Raw genomic sequence first — 16,607 nt, 5'->3', positions numbered from 1 at the left:
TACATAGTAAGTAGTAACTCAATAACTTCCTATCATTAGTAGGTATAATATTATTTTTGATAAGAATATACATACAGACATACATATATATATTATATATATAATCCATATCACGATTCACGACCATGAGAATTGAGAAACAAATCTTATGCGTTATAAAAATAACTCAAGGACATGCAAAAACCTTAATGATACGAATGTGCAAAAAGATTAATATTGAACATAGGAAAATATATCAGGTAGGTAACGTAAGTACCTACATGCGAAATATTCGCTGAAAGGATACCTACTAGCTAAATTATATTTTTGTACAAGCTTATCTAATATCTATGAACAAACAATTTTAATATCAATTTAGGTAACAATAAACAGAATATTATTATAAAAAGATAAGATTATTCATAATATTGAGTATTTGGTAGGTAGTTGTTTTGATTTCGTTTGGTTTCATGTTGTAATTGAGGCAGGTTAGTTATCGGCTTCCATATCAAATAATTGGGGTACTTTGTTTAGAAGTATTGAAAAATGTGCCCTAAAATAAAATTCATATTTGAACGACAGTGCGCGGCGCGAGGGGGTGTCTGAACGGATGAGACAAGGGTGCAGGGTGCGGCGGGCGGGGCGAAACGTCGACACGCGCTGCACGGTCAGCGAACGTAAGAAACCGCGGTAAGTGAGGCCTCGCGGCGCGTGCGCCCGATTCAACCTTCCTCAACGCGACCGCAACTGACCCGCACCAAGCCACGCCACGGACAAATGCCGCGTTGGTATCACCTTGGGTTCCTTGCGCGTGTAACTAGCAATGTATTAAGTCTTAACAACAATGTATGATGTAATCTTTACCTGCCATTTGCTACAATTTCTGCCGATGTATAATTATTTACATATAATACCTAGTATAATAATAATTATACTTATTAGTTATGTATTACCTATGTATAGTTCTTATTTACGTTGTTTAAAAATTGAAAACACAGTTTACATTCTACATTAAAATAAATAAATTATACTAGACGAAATATTGCAACGAAGTTCCATATCTTGCGAAAGGGGGCTAGGCCTAGAAGGAAAAAATTGAGACGAAAAGTTGTAACGACACTTTTTAGTTTTTGCTACGCGTGTTTCTCTGCTGGCTTCGTTCCATCCGGGGGACCGGGTGTCTCTTGGGTGTCGCTTTGACACCTCTTCAATTTTTATATAGATAAATTATATATTTTTGTTTATCCATACATTTAAAACGATAAGCTCGAAAACTAAACTTACTTATTATCTAAAGGATGCTACCTAAAACCATAATATTATGTAATAAGCAATAAGTAAAGTAGGTACTTTTAAAGTAAAAACTAAAAAGACAATTTTTTTTATCCCAAGTAGGTAGGTGAATACGGGCGGAGCCGGGGCAAGCAGTTATTGTGAAACAAAAGCTATAAAGAACTTTGTAAATATACAGGGTGTCCCAGAAGTCGAAGTCAAGCTGAAATTTTCTGACAGGTAATGCCATACCAGTTATCAGAAAAAAAAATAATAAGTGATGTATTTTTGGAGTTATGGATTTTTTTTTTATTCCAGAAAATGTACACCATGTGACAGTTTTTTCATTCCTGTTGTTACAAATATTAACCCTATGCCAATTTTTTCCCCTTGCGTCATCCCGAATAGCGCTTTATGTAACCTGTGATCCTAAACCCTGTTCCGATCACTCCAACTTGTAGGAAAATGTCATTTTTTACCGTACCAGGTTTCCAAAATTAATTTTTCGCGCTACTTCAACTAATCGTCCTGAAAAAAAATGTACTATTCCAGTTTGGCAAGTAGCTTTAAAAGAGCATTTAATAAGGATTCTAACGCGGTATAACACTTACAGAACTCCAAAATTAAGGACAAAAAAAAGTTATTGTGGGTTATCCATAAGAGATAGACATATACCATCGCGGACGTTTCTGTAGACCTTTTCAATGTGTATAATACTTAGTACATTATTTTGATAAAACTCGTAGGGTTCGGCCTGCGTTTGCAATGTAAGCGGAAAAAAATGTAATTTTTTACGACATCACATTAGAAACCTCAAAAATAACAGTACTTCTCCACTATTTAATGGATGTTATTATATATCTACTTATATTATTTTAAGGAATATGATTTTTCTTAATAGATACCTACCTAAGTAAGCGTCTTAATTTAATCGCTAAACGTATCGCGTAAAATTAAGTATACATATAGATCTATTTTTCCTGAACAAAATACGAATATCAGGGCGGTCATTCACTTCTTTTGGCTGGCTGGATAATATCGAAGGTGGCGCATATTATAGTCATGCCGGGTCAACGACTTCCTTACATAATTTCGTAAAGCCAAGGAATAATATATTTTTTGGTGCTATCCATACTATTATTAATATTATAAATGCGAAAGTAACTCTGTCTGTCTGTCTGTTACTTAACCACGCCTAAACTACTGAACAAATTTTCATGAAATTTGGTATGGAGATATTTAGATACCCGAGAAAGGACATAGGATACTTTTTATCCCGGGAAAATTACGCAATCCCGGAAATCCCGCGGGCGGAAACCTAGTGTACTATAAATGATTAATTAGGTATTATATTCTTATTAAGAATAATACAATTTTATTTTAAAATGTGGGTTGTAAAATTATGAAAATATCATAATACATATTACATTTTTACTAAGTTTTAATTATCACTTAGGAGTATGAAAAATAGATGTTGACCGATTCTCAGATCCACCCAATAATTATGCCAATAGGCACACAAAATGTCATGAGAATCGGTCCAACCGTTTCGGAGGAGTAGGTAATTTATTGGTAAGTTTAAAGTAACATTGTGACACGAGAATTTTATATACCTACAAGCGGTCCGCCCCGGCTTCGCCCGTGGTACCTACATGTTTAAACTATCCTATCTCTCAAGTTGGATCGAACTGCACATGGTGTGCGAATCCATACTAATATTATAAATGCGAAAGTAACTCTTTCTGTCTGTCTGTAACTCAATCACGCCTAAACTACTGAACCAATTTGCATGAAATTTGGTATGGAGATATTTTGATACCCGAGAAAGGACATAGGCTACCTTTTATTGCGAAATATGTGCCACGGGCGAAGCCGGGGGCCGGGGCGGACCACTAGCATAATATTATAAATGCGAAAGTGTGTTTATTCGTTATGGGTAACTTTTGACAGCGGTGAAACGACTCATACTAATGCGAATTTAACATCAGGGGAATCCGCGGGCAAAGAAAAATATATGAATATTATTTTCAATAAAAATGATGATGATGATATTGTTCATGAACGCCCAACGACCAGGCGAGTTTATACGTTCGCTAGCTATGCAGATACTAGATCTGTGATGCAGATACTGAGCCATCTGCGCACGCGCGGCCTGTGGATAGAGAGCATAGCGTACGGGATGTCAATGTGGGTGGGAATAGGAGGGTGGTTTACTTTAATCAGTCGTCAAAATTTCCAATTTTAGGAAGACTAGAAAAATGATTTAAACAATAGTTAGGGAAATTTCGATTGACAAAAAAATTACGCTAAGTCAGAAAAAATTTCTATAAGTCAGGAAAATTTCCATAAGTCGGGAAAATTTCTATAAGCTGGAAAATTTCCATAAGAAAGGAAAATTTCTATACGTCAGGAAAATTTTTATAAGCCAGGAAAATTTCTATAAACAAGGAAAATTTCTATACATGAGGAAAATTTCTCTTTGTCGGAAAATTATATAGATAGGAAAATTTGTATAAGTCAGGAAAATGTTTATAAGCCAGGAAAATTTCCATGAGAAAGGAAAAATTCTATAAGCCAGGAAAATTTATATACGTGAGGAAAATTTCTCTTTGCCGCTAAATTATGTAGATAAGGAAAAATTGTATAAGTCAGGAAAATGTTTATAAGCCAGGAAAATTTCTATGCGCCAGGAAAATTTCTATAAGCCAGCATTCTATAAGCCAGGGAAATTTATATACTCCAGGAAAATTTACAAACGAAAGGAAAATTTAAGACAGGAAAATTTCTATACGTCAGGAAAATTTATATACGTCGGGAAAATTTCTCTGCCGCAAAATTATGTAAATAAGGAAAAATTGTATAAGTCAGGAAAATGTTTATAAGCCAGGAAAATTTCTATACGTCGTGAAAATTTCTATAAGCCAGAAAAATTTCTATACGTCAGGAAAATTTGTGTAAGTCAGGAAAAATTATATACGCCAGGAAAATTTCTTTACGGTAAGAAAAATTCTATAAGCCAGGAAAATTTCTATACGTGAGGAAAATTTCTCTTTGCCGCAAAAATGTCTATAAGTCAGGAAAAATCCATAAGTCGGAAAAATTTCGCTAAGACAGGAGAATTTGTATACGTCAGGAAAATTTGTATAAGTCAGGAAAAATTATATACGCCAGGAAAATTTCTTTACGTCAGGAAAAATTCTATAAGCCAGAAAAATTTCTATACGTGAGGAAAATTTCTCTTTGCCGCAAAAATTCCTATAGGTCAGGAAAAATCCATAAGTCAATAAAAAATAATATTATAGATAAATTATGAAAAAATACGTATTTAAGGCGATAGAAACGATTCAACTATAAATTTTTATTTAAACATGGTATGCATAATAAATAACCTTATATTTCGTGTTTCTCAGAAATTATAATTCAGATACAACGGTTCGGTGAGATGGGAGAGGATACGGAAAATTGCTCTAAACCGTTGTTAGGCGATTGTGAAGGTAATATTATTATTTATTTAATTAAGTATTTAATTTGATAGATAAATTTAAAAATTTAATCAGAGAGATAATGTAAAAAGCAGTTTTAATCCTACTATTATTATAAACTAGCGACCCGCCCCGGCTTCGCACGGGTGCAATGCTGATACTAAATACACTACAGAAAAACTGTGAACGTTGTATATAAAAAGTTAAAAACATAGCGGCCCGCTCGACTCACCCGATAGCCGGGCGGCCGGCCGGTACCGCCGCAAACGCTACGTCCCGCAATTTTTAAATCTGTAATATCTTCGAAAATATTCCCTAATCATACGGTGTAAAGGGCCATGTAGATCTATATTAAATGAACAATGTATTCAAGGTATTTAATTGGTTAAGGATTAATGCTGTATTGGTTAAAATCGCATCGAAAATTAGCCATTATTTGTCGTAAAAAGTAAATGACAAAAAAAAGTTATTGTGGGTTATCCATAAGAGATAGACATATACATCGCGGACTTTTCTGTAGACCTTTTCAATGTGTATAATACTTAGTACATTATTTTGATAAAACTCGTAGGGTTCAGCCTGCGTTTGCAATGTAAGCGGAAAAAATGTAAAAATTTACGACATCACATTAGAAACCTCAAAAATAACAGTACTTCTCCACTATTTAATGGATGTTATTATACATATAAACCTTCCTCTTGAATCACTCTATCTATTAAAAAAAACCGCATAAAAATCCGTTGCGTAATTTCAAAGATTTAAGCGTACAAAGGGACATAGGGACATAGGTTTTATGCGGTTTTTTTTAATAGATAGAGTGATTCAAGAGGAAGGTTTATATTCTACATAACGTAACGGCACCAGTCTTGTACAGATTAAGGAAAAAATTGAAGTTTTTTGCAATGTTAGAAAAAAGATTACAATGCATAATTAATAATGAAGTTATTTATAAATTAAAAAACCACTTTTTTGCACCAGTGTTGGACAGTGAAAAATCTAATGATGGACACCCAGTTTTGGACAACATCCAGTTATGAACACCCATTTATGGACTGTACCTAATGTCGTTTCTCCAGTTATTTACACTTGGAGAAGACTTATAGTTATCAATAGAATCTTGAAAATGATGATTGGAATACAATAAATCGGGGATGTATTTATAAAAAATAGTACTTATTAATTATTTTGCATACTTATAATATTTAAAAAAGTCTTAATTTCCATTTTCTGGGCAAAAATTGGACAAATGCATCATTAAATACGAGTTATGTCCGTTAAGAAACACCAATATGGTTTTTTTTCTCAATAAGTCAGGGATGAAAAATGTAACTAAAAAAAGTACTGCCATTCCATCCATTTGGGGCTTCTTCTTCTTCGTCATAATATCACTCTAGGGGGGTAGATGTTACCCGCTTCACGATGTTCCGCCATATCTCTCTGTTTCCTGGCATTCCGCTACACTCGTGAAGTGAATCGCCAATCTGAATTCGCCAGCAGCCTTAATCTGATCGGTCCATCGATATGGATTCCAAATTGTAGCACGAGGCAAAAAGCTTTTTTTAAACTGTTGTCAAGATGGTGTGGATGAAATTTAAGCGTGTGTGCTATATGGTGGTGGAATTTAGCAGCAGACAACGATCCAAACAGTTCATCAGAGAACTCTCTATGATAGATGCGTTACAATACGCATAAGTATGCGACTTCTCTACGCAGTGATAGAGAATGAAGCCGAGAACGAGTCGCACAGCACATAATGACCCATTGTTCTAAAATATATTCTTCATGTTTAGATAGATATTATGTTGTTGGACCCATTAGTGTAATTTTAACAAAAAATATCATTGTCCATTATAGGAACCAAAGCAAATCCAGTCACGGACAATTGTTGTACAATATTGGAACCCTTTGTTTGAAATGGTCGTGATAGGTATATTATTAATCAGAAAGAAAAGACAATACAGAAAAGCGTATGTAATTAATACCTTTAAAAAAAGTTTATTTTCGACATATGTCCATAAATGGATATATCCATAGAATTAAATCCAGTTATAGACACTGATGAATTTTATTTAAACAACATAACCTATCATGATAATGATCATGATACTAAATCGTGTAATATTTCGTACACTTAACTACTATAAATAAAAGTAATAATTTTGCTGACATTTATACAAAAATTCTTATAACCAAAATTGTGTCCTCACTTCCTTAAGGATTTTCTTAGTAAAAACGGATTTCTTCGAAACGAGTCGCAGCAACTAAACATAACGTTCTGCCATCTTCAAACATTTTGGCCGAATAAGATGAAATGTCGTATTTTGATAGCTTATGAACCAAACTTTTGTTTTAAGTATTGCCAAATTATACAACGTTAATTTTGGTCTTAATATTTAAATTTAATATTTATTTTGTCCATTACTGGATGCTTGTCCACGACTGGTGCCGTTACCTTAGGTACCTACTTTAAATACGAAACGGAAAGTTTAGACCGAAACGGCTAGACAGGGTTTACGATAATCGCTGTAATGGTAGGTAACACCTTTAATAATAGACGGTTATAGGTAATAGGCATTTCTTGTGCTAAAAAAAACTTCGCAGTTTTTATTTGCAAAAGACATGAAGATCATCTGCCGCGTGAAAATAATTATGAATTTTACATTTTAACAATAAAATTGGGAAAGATAGGTAATTACTATGCAGGCATTATGCAGCCTATTTTTTTATTCAATATAGAAACAAAAAAAAACATAGCTGTAAGAGTAGTAATTATTTTTAGGATTCCGTACCTCAAAAGGAAAACACGGAACCCTTATAGGATCACTTTGTTGTCCGTCTGTCCGTCCGTCCGTCCGTCCGTCCGTCCGTCCGTCTGTCAAGACCCTTTTTCTCAGGAACGCGTGGAGGTATGAAGCTGAAATTTATTTCAATTACTCAGGTATACTGTCCCTTGAAGCTGTGAAAAAATCAAACTTCTAAGCCAACGCAATCAAAAGATACAGCCGTTTATGCCGCAAATTTTCGACACTTGCAAGGGAATCAAAACCTACAGGGTGCTTCCCGTGAACTCAGAATCTTGAAATTTGGTACGAAGCAACGTCTTATAGCATAGATAAAGAAAAAATTACGAAAACCATAAATTTTTAGTTACATCACATAATATATTTTTTTTAATAATTTTAAACTTACTACCCATTTCCTCATAAACGCGTAGAGGTATTAAATTGAAATTCATACCAAATACACAGGTCTATAATACCTTTAAGCTGTAACAAAATCAAACTTTTATGTCAACGCAATCAAAAGAAACAAGGTTTGTACGGAACCCTCGGTGCGCGCGTCCGACTCGCACTTGGCCGGTTTTTTTTCATAAAATCTTAAAAATATTGGTCATAGACCGGGAGATACTGACACAAAATTTCGAGTCATTTGTAACAGGATGGCGGTTCTACAGGGGTCTTAGTACGCGCGTCACGGAAGAATTCTACCATACCCGTGGCCCCGTGGTTGATGCGGCAGTTGCGGCTTGACGGAACACAGTGGGGTTTTGGTCGGTAGGAATCCGACATAACCCACGGCCCCTTCCCCGGAGGCCGTGGGTATCTATGCAAGATTTCCCCACTTAAAAAAAAAAAAAAAAAAAAAAGGGGTCTTAGTACGCAATGACAAAAAGAAAAACGATGGTGTGAACGCTGGTACCGGCGGCTTAGTCGCGTGGGCATTAGTCGAACTCGTTGGAAAAATAGCGAAGTCAAACGATTTGTAACACAAAAATTTTAGAATTTACCGATAGCCCATAAAAAAGAAGTAGGCGGTAGTGTCATGCCATACTTTTCCGGTGTGACTTACAGCCCGCCATACCGACGCGAATGTGTTGATTTAAAAAAAACAATTCAACCATTTGTACCAGGCTAACTTTTGCACAGGTAACCATCGTCGTGCAGCCATTTACGAAAATCGCCATGCCATACTTTTCGGACGATTCCAAATGGTCGCCATACCGCCGAAAATCTGCAAATTTTTTTTTTCGCCGAACCATTTGTAACACCCTTAGAGTATATATTAATACAATAGCACACCCCGGACACTCCATACAAAATGATCGTTTTGACAGTCACACCGTAGAGACTGCAAATGTGTGTGTTAACGCTTTATGGTTGGCACATTTGTGACTAGCGTAAAAAAAAATTTCGCGTTTTTCTGATGAAATACATCCGTAAACAGCACAATATCTAACCATTTTCTACGAAAAACGATAATCACAAATCCAAAATAATAAAATTACTTTAAGTCAATTTGATTAATGTTGTCAATCTTCGTTGCGTATCGTCCTTGCAGAAAAATATGGCCCATTTTATGTCTGATCGCGCGGGGGTGAGGTAAGTTTAATTTTGGCGGGAGGCGGAGAGTGTCCGTTCTGTAGCGTTTAGCTACTATTATGTATTCTGTGACAATAGTATAGAGCGCGTGTATTGCACAAATTGCTTAGTGCGCATCGTAGGCAGATGAGCTATAGATACTTTATCGATGTGTGTGTGACAAATAGGGATGGGTAGGTATCAATTGCATGTTGAACTATCGATAAGTTGTGTAAATAAATATGTATCATAAGTAAATTTTATGTTCAATAAGTTATTAAAGGAAAAATATATGAATAAAGGATAAATATGTAATTTTAAATTTGCTTACCAACTGAATTAAGTTTGTTTATTCCATTTGAATATTTCTTCTATTAATTATAAGTACTTTAAAAAAATATGTTTAATTGGAATATCAGATAAACGTGAGTACTTTTTAAATAATAAAGTTAATAAAATAAAAGGTCGGGTTTAGTGCTATTTCTTTAATAATAAATCAAACAATAATAATAATGTTTTAAAAATGTTAAATAAAAATAAGAAATAATTAATAATTTTAAATGATAATATAATAAATAATATTAATAATTTTTTTATTTCATTTTATGATTTATCCATTCTACTATCAAAATCTTCAAAATCAATTTAGCGGTTCAGAAAATATTATATCGTAAAATTACATACTTTACATTTACACTATAATACATTCGCATTCATAATATTAGAAAGTGTATCATACAAAACACACCACAAATTTATTTAAAAATTTATTTACATTTTTAAAAGAGTTTTAATTTTAAAGTTAAATAAATAATTTGTAAAAATATAGTTCTTCTAGTAAACTTTATATCGCGTACAGCGTTGATCAGGTCACATCACTACGATAAAATGGCGGCAGTGAGGCGCGCGAGCGACCCTGCGCGTGTCCGCCTTCCACCTTCCCTTCACCCCCGCGATGCTAGATTTATTTTCTTAAAAATAAGTATAACAATCGACTTATCGATGAAATGTGATACTGGATTTAAATTTTGTGTATTTTCTAGTATCGTTTTTGCAAGATATAACTGCACATTTCACCATGTTTATTCCTAGATATGAATAAAAATCAAGAGCAACGCACTTCGTCAGCACTCAACCACGACTACGAGCGCGCGCGGCGGGAACGTCGTGTTGTTCCCACCTGTGCCTACTGTTCCCACTTGGTTGTTCGCGCTCTATAGATATCTATACTCTAAGGTAACACCCTAATTTTTTTTTTCAACAACTCCTGAATGATTATAAATAGAAGTGTGATAATGCCATACCTGTGGGAGGTGGCGAATGTGTATAAGATTTTTTTTTTTATTGTATGATTTTATTCGTATTTTGAACGATTTGTAACAGTATGGCATTAATCTTTCCTATAAGTTTGAGGTTCAACAAATATAAATACAAAATTTCAAAGATCTAGATTCTAGGTGGTAGAAATCTTCACTTCAATAAATTAATAATAAATTTATTTATGAAGTATGGCAGCACTTTTTCCCCATCGATTTTTCCCCCTACTAGAAGTATGGCAAATATAATAATGGTTTTTTTGGTTCTCTGTTTTAATTACTTCGCAAATTAGAAGGAAAGTTCATTTAGAAACTTTAAATAGAGCTCCTCATTGTATTGCACAATGAGGGCGTCATTTCGAAAATCTGCTATGAATACAGAATGTATGGGAAATCAAATGTATGGGAGCGTTTAATGTAACATTTTTGGATATTTCTCGTTTTATTTTTAAAAATTTATTACGTGCATAGCTTCTATCGCAGGCCTTGAGCGCGGCGACCGAATCGAGAAATTCTGTAACGAAAAACCTCACGCTCCCAACTCCAACGGGCACGGAGGTGTGGCTTGAAGGCACAGCATGCAATAGCTTTACCGCGGCAGTCCCCGAGTGCCACACGTCTTTTTAATTTTTTATGGCCATTTTACTCATTAGGTTAAGTACTTTCGATTTCAGCTTAAAGTTTTTTGATATCTGCAATAGTTACGGAATAATCGCTTGTGCACACTTAACGATTACACCCTGTTTATAGTCTAGTTAGTAATTTTAGTGGATGAAATGAGAATTTAGACACATTTATTTAAGTATTTTCATACCATTCTTTATTTCATTATAGCCAATAAATTGCTATAGTATGGTTAAACTTGGGTTCAAATGGGTTCAAATCATAGTAGAAGCACAGTATTACAATATTTACAATATATTATTATAGGTATTCTCAGAGTAGGTATTATTATAGGTAATGTAATAATGTGGTTGAAGGGTGGCGACTCGTGACGTTTTTCTGCAGGCCGACCTGTCAAATTTGGTTCGTACTTCGTAGCTTGCAGTGCTAAGCGAGGTACGCCATGGGACTTCTTTAGTGGCAACTGGCGTATTTCTGATTTCTGACTTGCTCTGTGGACTTGCTCAATGTACTGTGATTTCTGAATGTTGTAATCTGCAAAAGTACCTACACAATTTCTCCTGTCTTTACAAAATAATGTCAATTTAAGTTAAATATATTATTTTCAAGATTCATCATAGAAACAGTTACATTAAATCGTTATTTACAAATCCAGTGAATTATATATTACCTGATAAACCTCTACATTCCTAACATGGGTGGAGGTGACTTAGTGAGTACTATTCGCTCGCTATTATTTCGGCTTATTTCTTCAATCATAGATGTAATATGCAGTGATTGTATTTGAAACCGTGTGAAGTAAATTTCAAATCGTTGCAGAATTCCAAAAAATCATGGCACCCCAATACTATGAAAAATCAAGAAAGAGTCTGGAAAGCTGAACAAATAGCTGCAGAAGAGAAAAAACGAATACTAGAATTACAGCAGGAGCGAGCCCAAGAGAGAGATCGCCATGAACTCAACGAATTGGCTCGGAAAAATGCTCCAACAACAAATAATGCTTCAGACAATCGTTTGGATTGGATGTACAATGTAAGTTTAATTCAAATAATTGTGTGATGCAAAACAAGGCCTAGTTGTGGCTTCATTCAATACTATTAAATTTATTTAAAAAATTGCAGTCAAAAGTGAGCAAATTTTCGTTTTTCTATGTTACACTTAACTCATTGAGCCCAGAACGGCCCGATCGGTCCACGACACAATAGATTTTCTATTGTGTCTGTGATTCCAGGGCCAGAGTTATTACTTGTTTTGGCATATAAATAGATCCTTAACCCCTTACCGCATACAAAGCCATATATGGACGACGAAGTTCATGAATTTTTTATAGGCTAACTATAAACAATATCTAAAAAACCTACCTTACATCTTAAACAGCATTTCATCGAGAATTGGAATGTAATTAATTTATACAGTGTAAATATTATCCATCAGATATATTATAGATTTAGTCTAGCGCGTGCGACGGTTTGGGTGCGCGGAAAAAACCGTGATTTTCAAATTAAGATTTCAATATGAAAAAGGTGAGTAAAGCCATGAAAAAAAATATTACTTCTTTCTTTAGTCTTTCTAAAATAAGGTAAAACATTTGGTTTGGTTGTTTTTTTGGTTTAATCGTGTTTTTTTTGTACATTTCCAAATCTGTCATATTTGGCTTCGTATGCATTCAATCTGATTCCGTCCAAAATATATTATGTCATATGTGGCTTGGTATGCATTCAAGGATACTTTCACTGATTGTTCCAGTATCGATCCCGGACACTTTTATCTCACTGCTAAGCATGTAAATATCATATCATCATCAATAAACACAGACTCATGCTATATGCCACGGAATGATTTATAATTAGCCGTTTCAGAGCAAATGCGAAAGTCAGGGAAAGCTCTTATTACCAAAAGACGTGGTCGTCTCTCAAAAACTTAGGAACATCGGCATCTCTGGAGTCTCCTCAGTATTCCTGACTCGCCAATTGCCGCAAAAAAGCTACGAAAAACTCCTGCAAGACATCTAGATTTTCTCTTTGATTCTGTACGATCTGATGGGATTAGTCATTACCCAATTTGGAAGAAGAACACCCGTCAGCTATGCCTATATTGTTCCAATTTCGTTCCTTCACGATATGTAAAAAATATAACGTGTTTTTATGTTATAATGACAAACGTAAGCAATTTCACGAAGTATAAGTTGGCTGTGATTCTGGGTGTCCATATTTAGGTATCCATATAAAGTACTAACATTTCGCCCGCGGCCTCGCCCGCTTTTTCAAAGAAAACCCCGCATAGTTCCCGTTTCCGTGGGATTTCCGGGATAAAACCTATCCTATGTGTTAGTCCAAGTTACCCTCTATATTATGTGTGCTAATTTTCATTGAAGTCGGTTCAGTAGTATTTGCGTGAAAGAGCAACAAACAAACACATACACATACATCCACCCTCACAAACTTTCGCATTTATAATATTAGTAGGATAGGATTTATGTAAAATATATGTAGTATATCAGTTGACTTAGCATTCAGGATACAAGCCTAAGTTTAGTTTGGGGCTTAGCAACCATGTGTGTGAAATTAGTCCGGAATATATTTTTATAATATTATAGATTAGTTACTTTTTTCTAATTGCATACGAAGCCATATATGACAGAAAAAATACAACAAACACTGCATACGAGTCCATATATGGCGCCGTTTCATATTTTCTATAATATAAGTAAATAATTTTTTTTCTCAATTTGATCTCATAATGTAAGGTCTAATAAACACTTTTTTGCAAAAAAATAATTTTTATTTCATCTCCTTAATAATTCATGCAATAAGGGGTTAAAATTAATAGACGAGCGCAGAGCAGAGTGCCTTATCAGTTAAAATTGAAATCAAAATTATTATAACCATGCAAATATATTGTTTTGCAGTAGTGGACAATTATTCTCTAGATTCATTTTTATATCCTTACTAGTAGTCCGCTCTGGCTTCGCCCGTGGTACATATTTCGCAATAAAAGTTAGCCTATGTCCTTTCTCGGGTATCAAAATATCTCCATACCAAATTTCATGCAAATTGGTTCAGTAGTTTAGGCGTGATTGAGTAACAGACAGACAGAGAGAGTTACTTTCGCATTTATAATATTAGTATGGATGTACTTATATATAAATTATTAATCCTTTTCTGTCTATGTTGGTGTCACAGTTATTGCTTGCTTGTATTTGATTGTAAATTTAATACAATTTTGTGGAAACCTATTTACCTGCACACTTAGCTTTGGATATAGTCACTTTTATAGGCCACTTTTAGGTTATTTACTATTGTTCCCTTTATTATTTTGTTAGTTTTGTCACAAATACATTTTATGTAATAACCACTATTTATATTTTGATGACTACTTTTGGTGTCACCATTCACTTATGCTGCAAATAAGATTTAGAATACATATCTAGAAAACTTGTAATTAATGCAAACATACATCAACAGTTAAGTAATAATGTATCCTAGATATCTGTAACAATGTACATAATATATCCTTAACATGAAAACAAGCTCTCATTTTATCTTTTGTTTTTTAGAAACCTGACAAGCAAGTTCAACATGAAGATTATCTTCTCGGTAAAGCCATTGATAAGAGCTTTGAACAAGGTGATAAAGGGGAACAGAATGAAATTCCAGCAGTGGCACGTAGAGTTGTAGGGTCTAGTATGTTAGCATCTACAAGCGATGTCCAAGTTGACTTGGCCAGAAAGATAAGAGAAGATCCTTTGCTACTGGTAAAAGAAAGAGAAAGAGCGGCACGAGCGGCTTTATTAAATAACCCTGTACAGAGGAAACGCCTAGCTGAGTTGTTAAGACAAGAACAAGTAAGAAATTTAATGAATACTTAGGACAACTTATTGTTTTTATAGCCCAACTAATTGTACTGCCGTTGTATCTGCAATGTCAAGCTCCCTATTCCACAAGAACAGTACAATCCATTGTAATGTGGCTTATCTCTGCATAGACCTATTTTTATAATTCTTACTAGCGGTCCGCCCCGGCTTCGCCCGTGGTACATGTTTACGTTTTCTCTACATAAGAACCATCCTCGTACTTCAAGGAATATAATAAAAAAAGAATTATCGAAATCGGTTCAGCCGTTCTCGAGTTATGCGCTTACCAACACATTTTGCGATTCATTTTTATATATAAGATTATCTATACAGTAGTAAATATTTTTTTCTATTTTATTCAGAAAGTACATTTACAGTAGACTCTTCAGATTTCTGTGATCGCAGTGAATCATAATAATAGAGATTGCTAACACCAACTGGATATGGGGTATATTGTATAATGAAGGCACTTACCTCCAACCCAAGATGAAAACTTGATAAAAAAAAAATACAATTTTTTTTTTATTTATTTATTTATTGTTGGCTGGCTATAATATTTGATTAAAAATAAATAATAATAATTGCTATAAACCCACCCATGTAGAAGATTGGTGGGATTTGTGAATTAAATTGCATGTAGATGTGTGTGAGTGCCTGACAAAAACAATTATTGTGGTAAATTGAGTTTAATTTGAGTTTAATGTTGACAGAAATTTTTACCATCAGTATTTCATTTTATATCTTCTTTAATTTTTATCTCTAATATTTGCAGGAACAAAAAAAGGCTCAAAAGAAAAAGAAAAAAACAAAAAAGGCAGATAAAGACTTAGATAACATTTTAGCTGCAAAACTAAATGCATTGAGTTCTAGCAAAGTTGATCTTGCTAAACTTCTTGAATCTGACGATTCATCAGATGATTCTTCTGATGACGAAAAATCTAAAAAGAAAAAGAAGAAAAAGAACAAGAAACATAAGGGTAAAGATAAAAGAAAAGATGAAGAAAAAGGTGACAGTAAGAAACATAAAAAACGTAATCAATCTGAAAGTGATAACGAAGAATCTTCCCATGATAATAAAAGTCGTAAGAATAGTTCTAAACGAAAAAGTAGCGTAAGTGAGGATGAATCAAGTCCAAAGAAAAAACACAAAAAACATCATAAAAGTAGTAAACATAACGATAGTGATGAGGAATCTTGTGATTTAAACGTCAAACAGCCTCATTATTCAAAACATACTAAATATGATCGTCATGTCGACTATAATAAAAAGCAAGAGAAAAAATATTCAAAAGAAAGAAAGAACAGCATTGTTGATGATGATTATAAAAGAGAACAGAGCACAACAAAAAGCTTTAATCATGAAAGAAGTAAAGATAAAAATGAACGAACATACTATCACAAAAACATCAAGGAAGATAGAAAAATTAACAGAAAAGTTGGTTTAAGTGAAGAAGAAAAGGCAGCAAAATTAGCAGAAATGGCTGCAGCAGGTGCTGAACGAGAAGTACAAAGAGGGAGGCGCGTTGCAGCCCAACTAGCCGAGAATTCAGCAGCCGAAAAGAGTATAATGTCACGAGCTTCATCACGTAATGAAGCACGCGCTTTACCAGATTCACTTGAAAGTAGAATCCATTCCAATAGACATTATATTCAAAGGGATCAGAGACATATGAATGAAAATTTTGCTAGGAGATGATAATAAAATAATAGACATAAATTTTTT

At 34.1% G+C, this 16,607-nt stretch overlaps 1 protein-coding gene across 1 annotated transcript; it reads left to right on the top strand.

The window, feature by feature from the left end:
* The first annotated feature begins 11,522 nt into the window (after positions 1-11,522).
* Cwc25 (CWC25 spliceosome associated protein homolog) lies at positions 11,523-16,601 on the top strand. The gene is made up of 4 exons (XM_089703490.1): positions 11,523-11,743; positions 11,851-12,063; positions 14,588-14,875; positions 15,657-16,601. The coding sequence occupies exons 1-4, from the start codon at positions 11,726-11,728 to the stop codon at positions 16,578-16,580; spliced, it is 1,443 nt and encodes a 480-aa protein (XP_089559616.1). The 5' UTR covers positions 11,523-11,725; the 3' UTR covers positions 16,581-16,601.
* Positions 16,602-16,607: the final 6 nt, after the last annotated feature.

Source organism: Colias philodice, chromosome 2 (assembly GCF_061535455.1).
Source record: "Colias philodice isolate Cphi_HAF_F1 chromosome 2, ilColPhil1 Martin Lab GWU primary, whole genome shotgun sequence".
NCBI lineage: Eukaryota > Metazoa > Arthropoda > Insecta > Lepidoptera > Pieridae > Colias > Colias philodice.
Note: the sequence above shows the minus strand (reverse complement) of the source record. Positions and strands in the feature narration are given on the sequence as shown.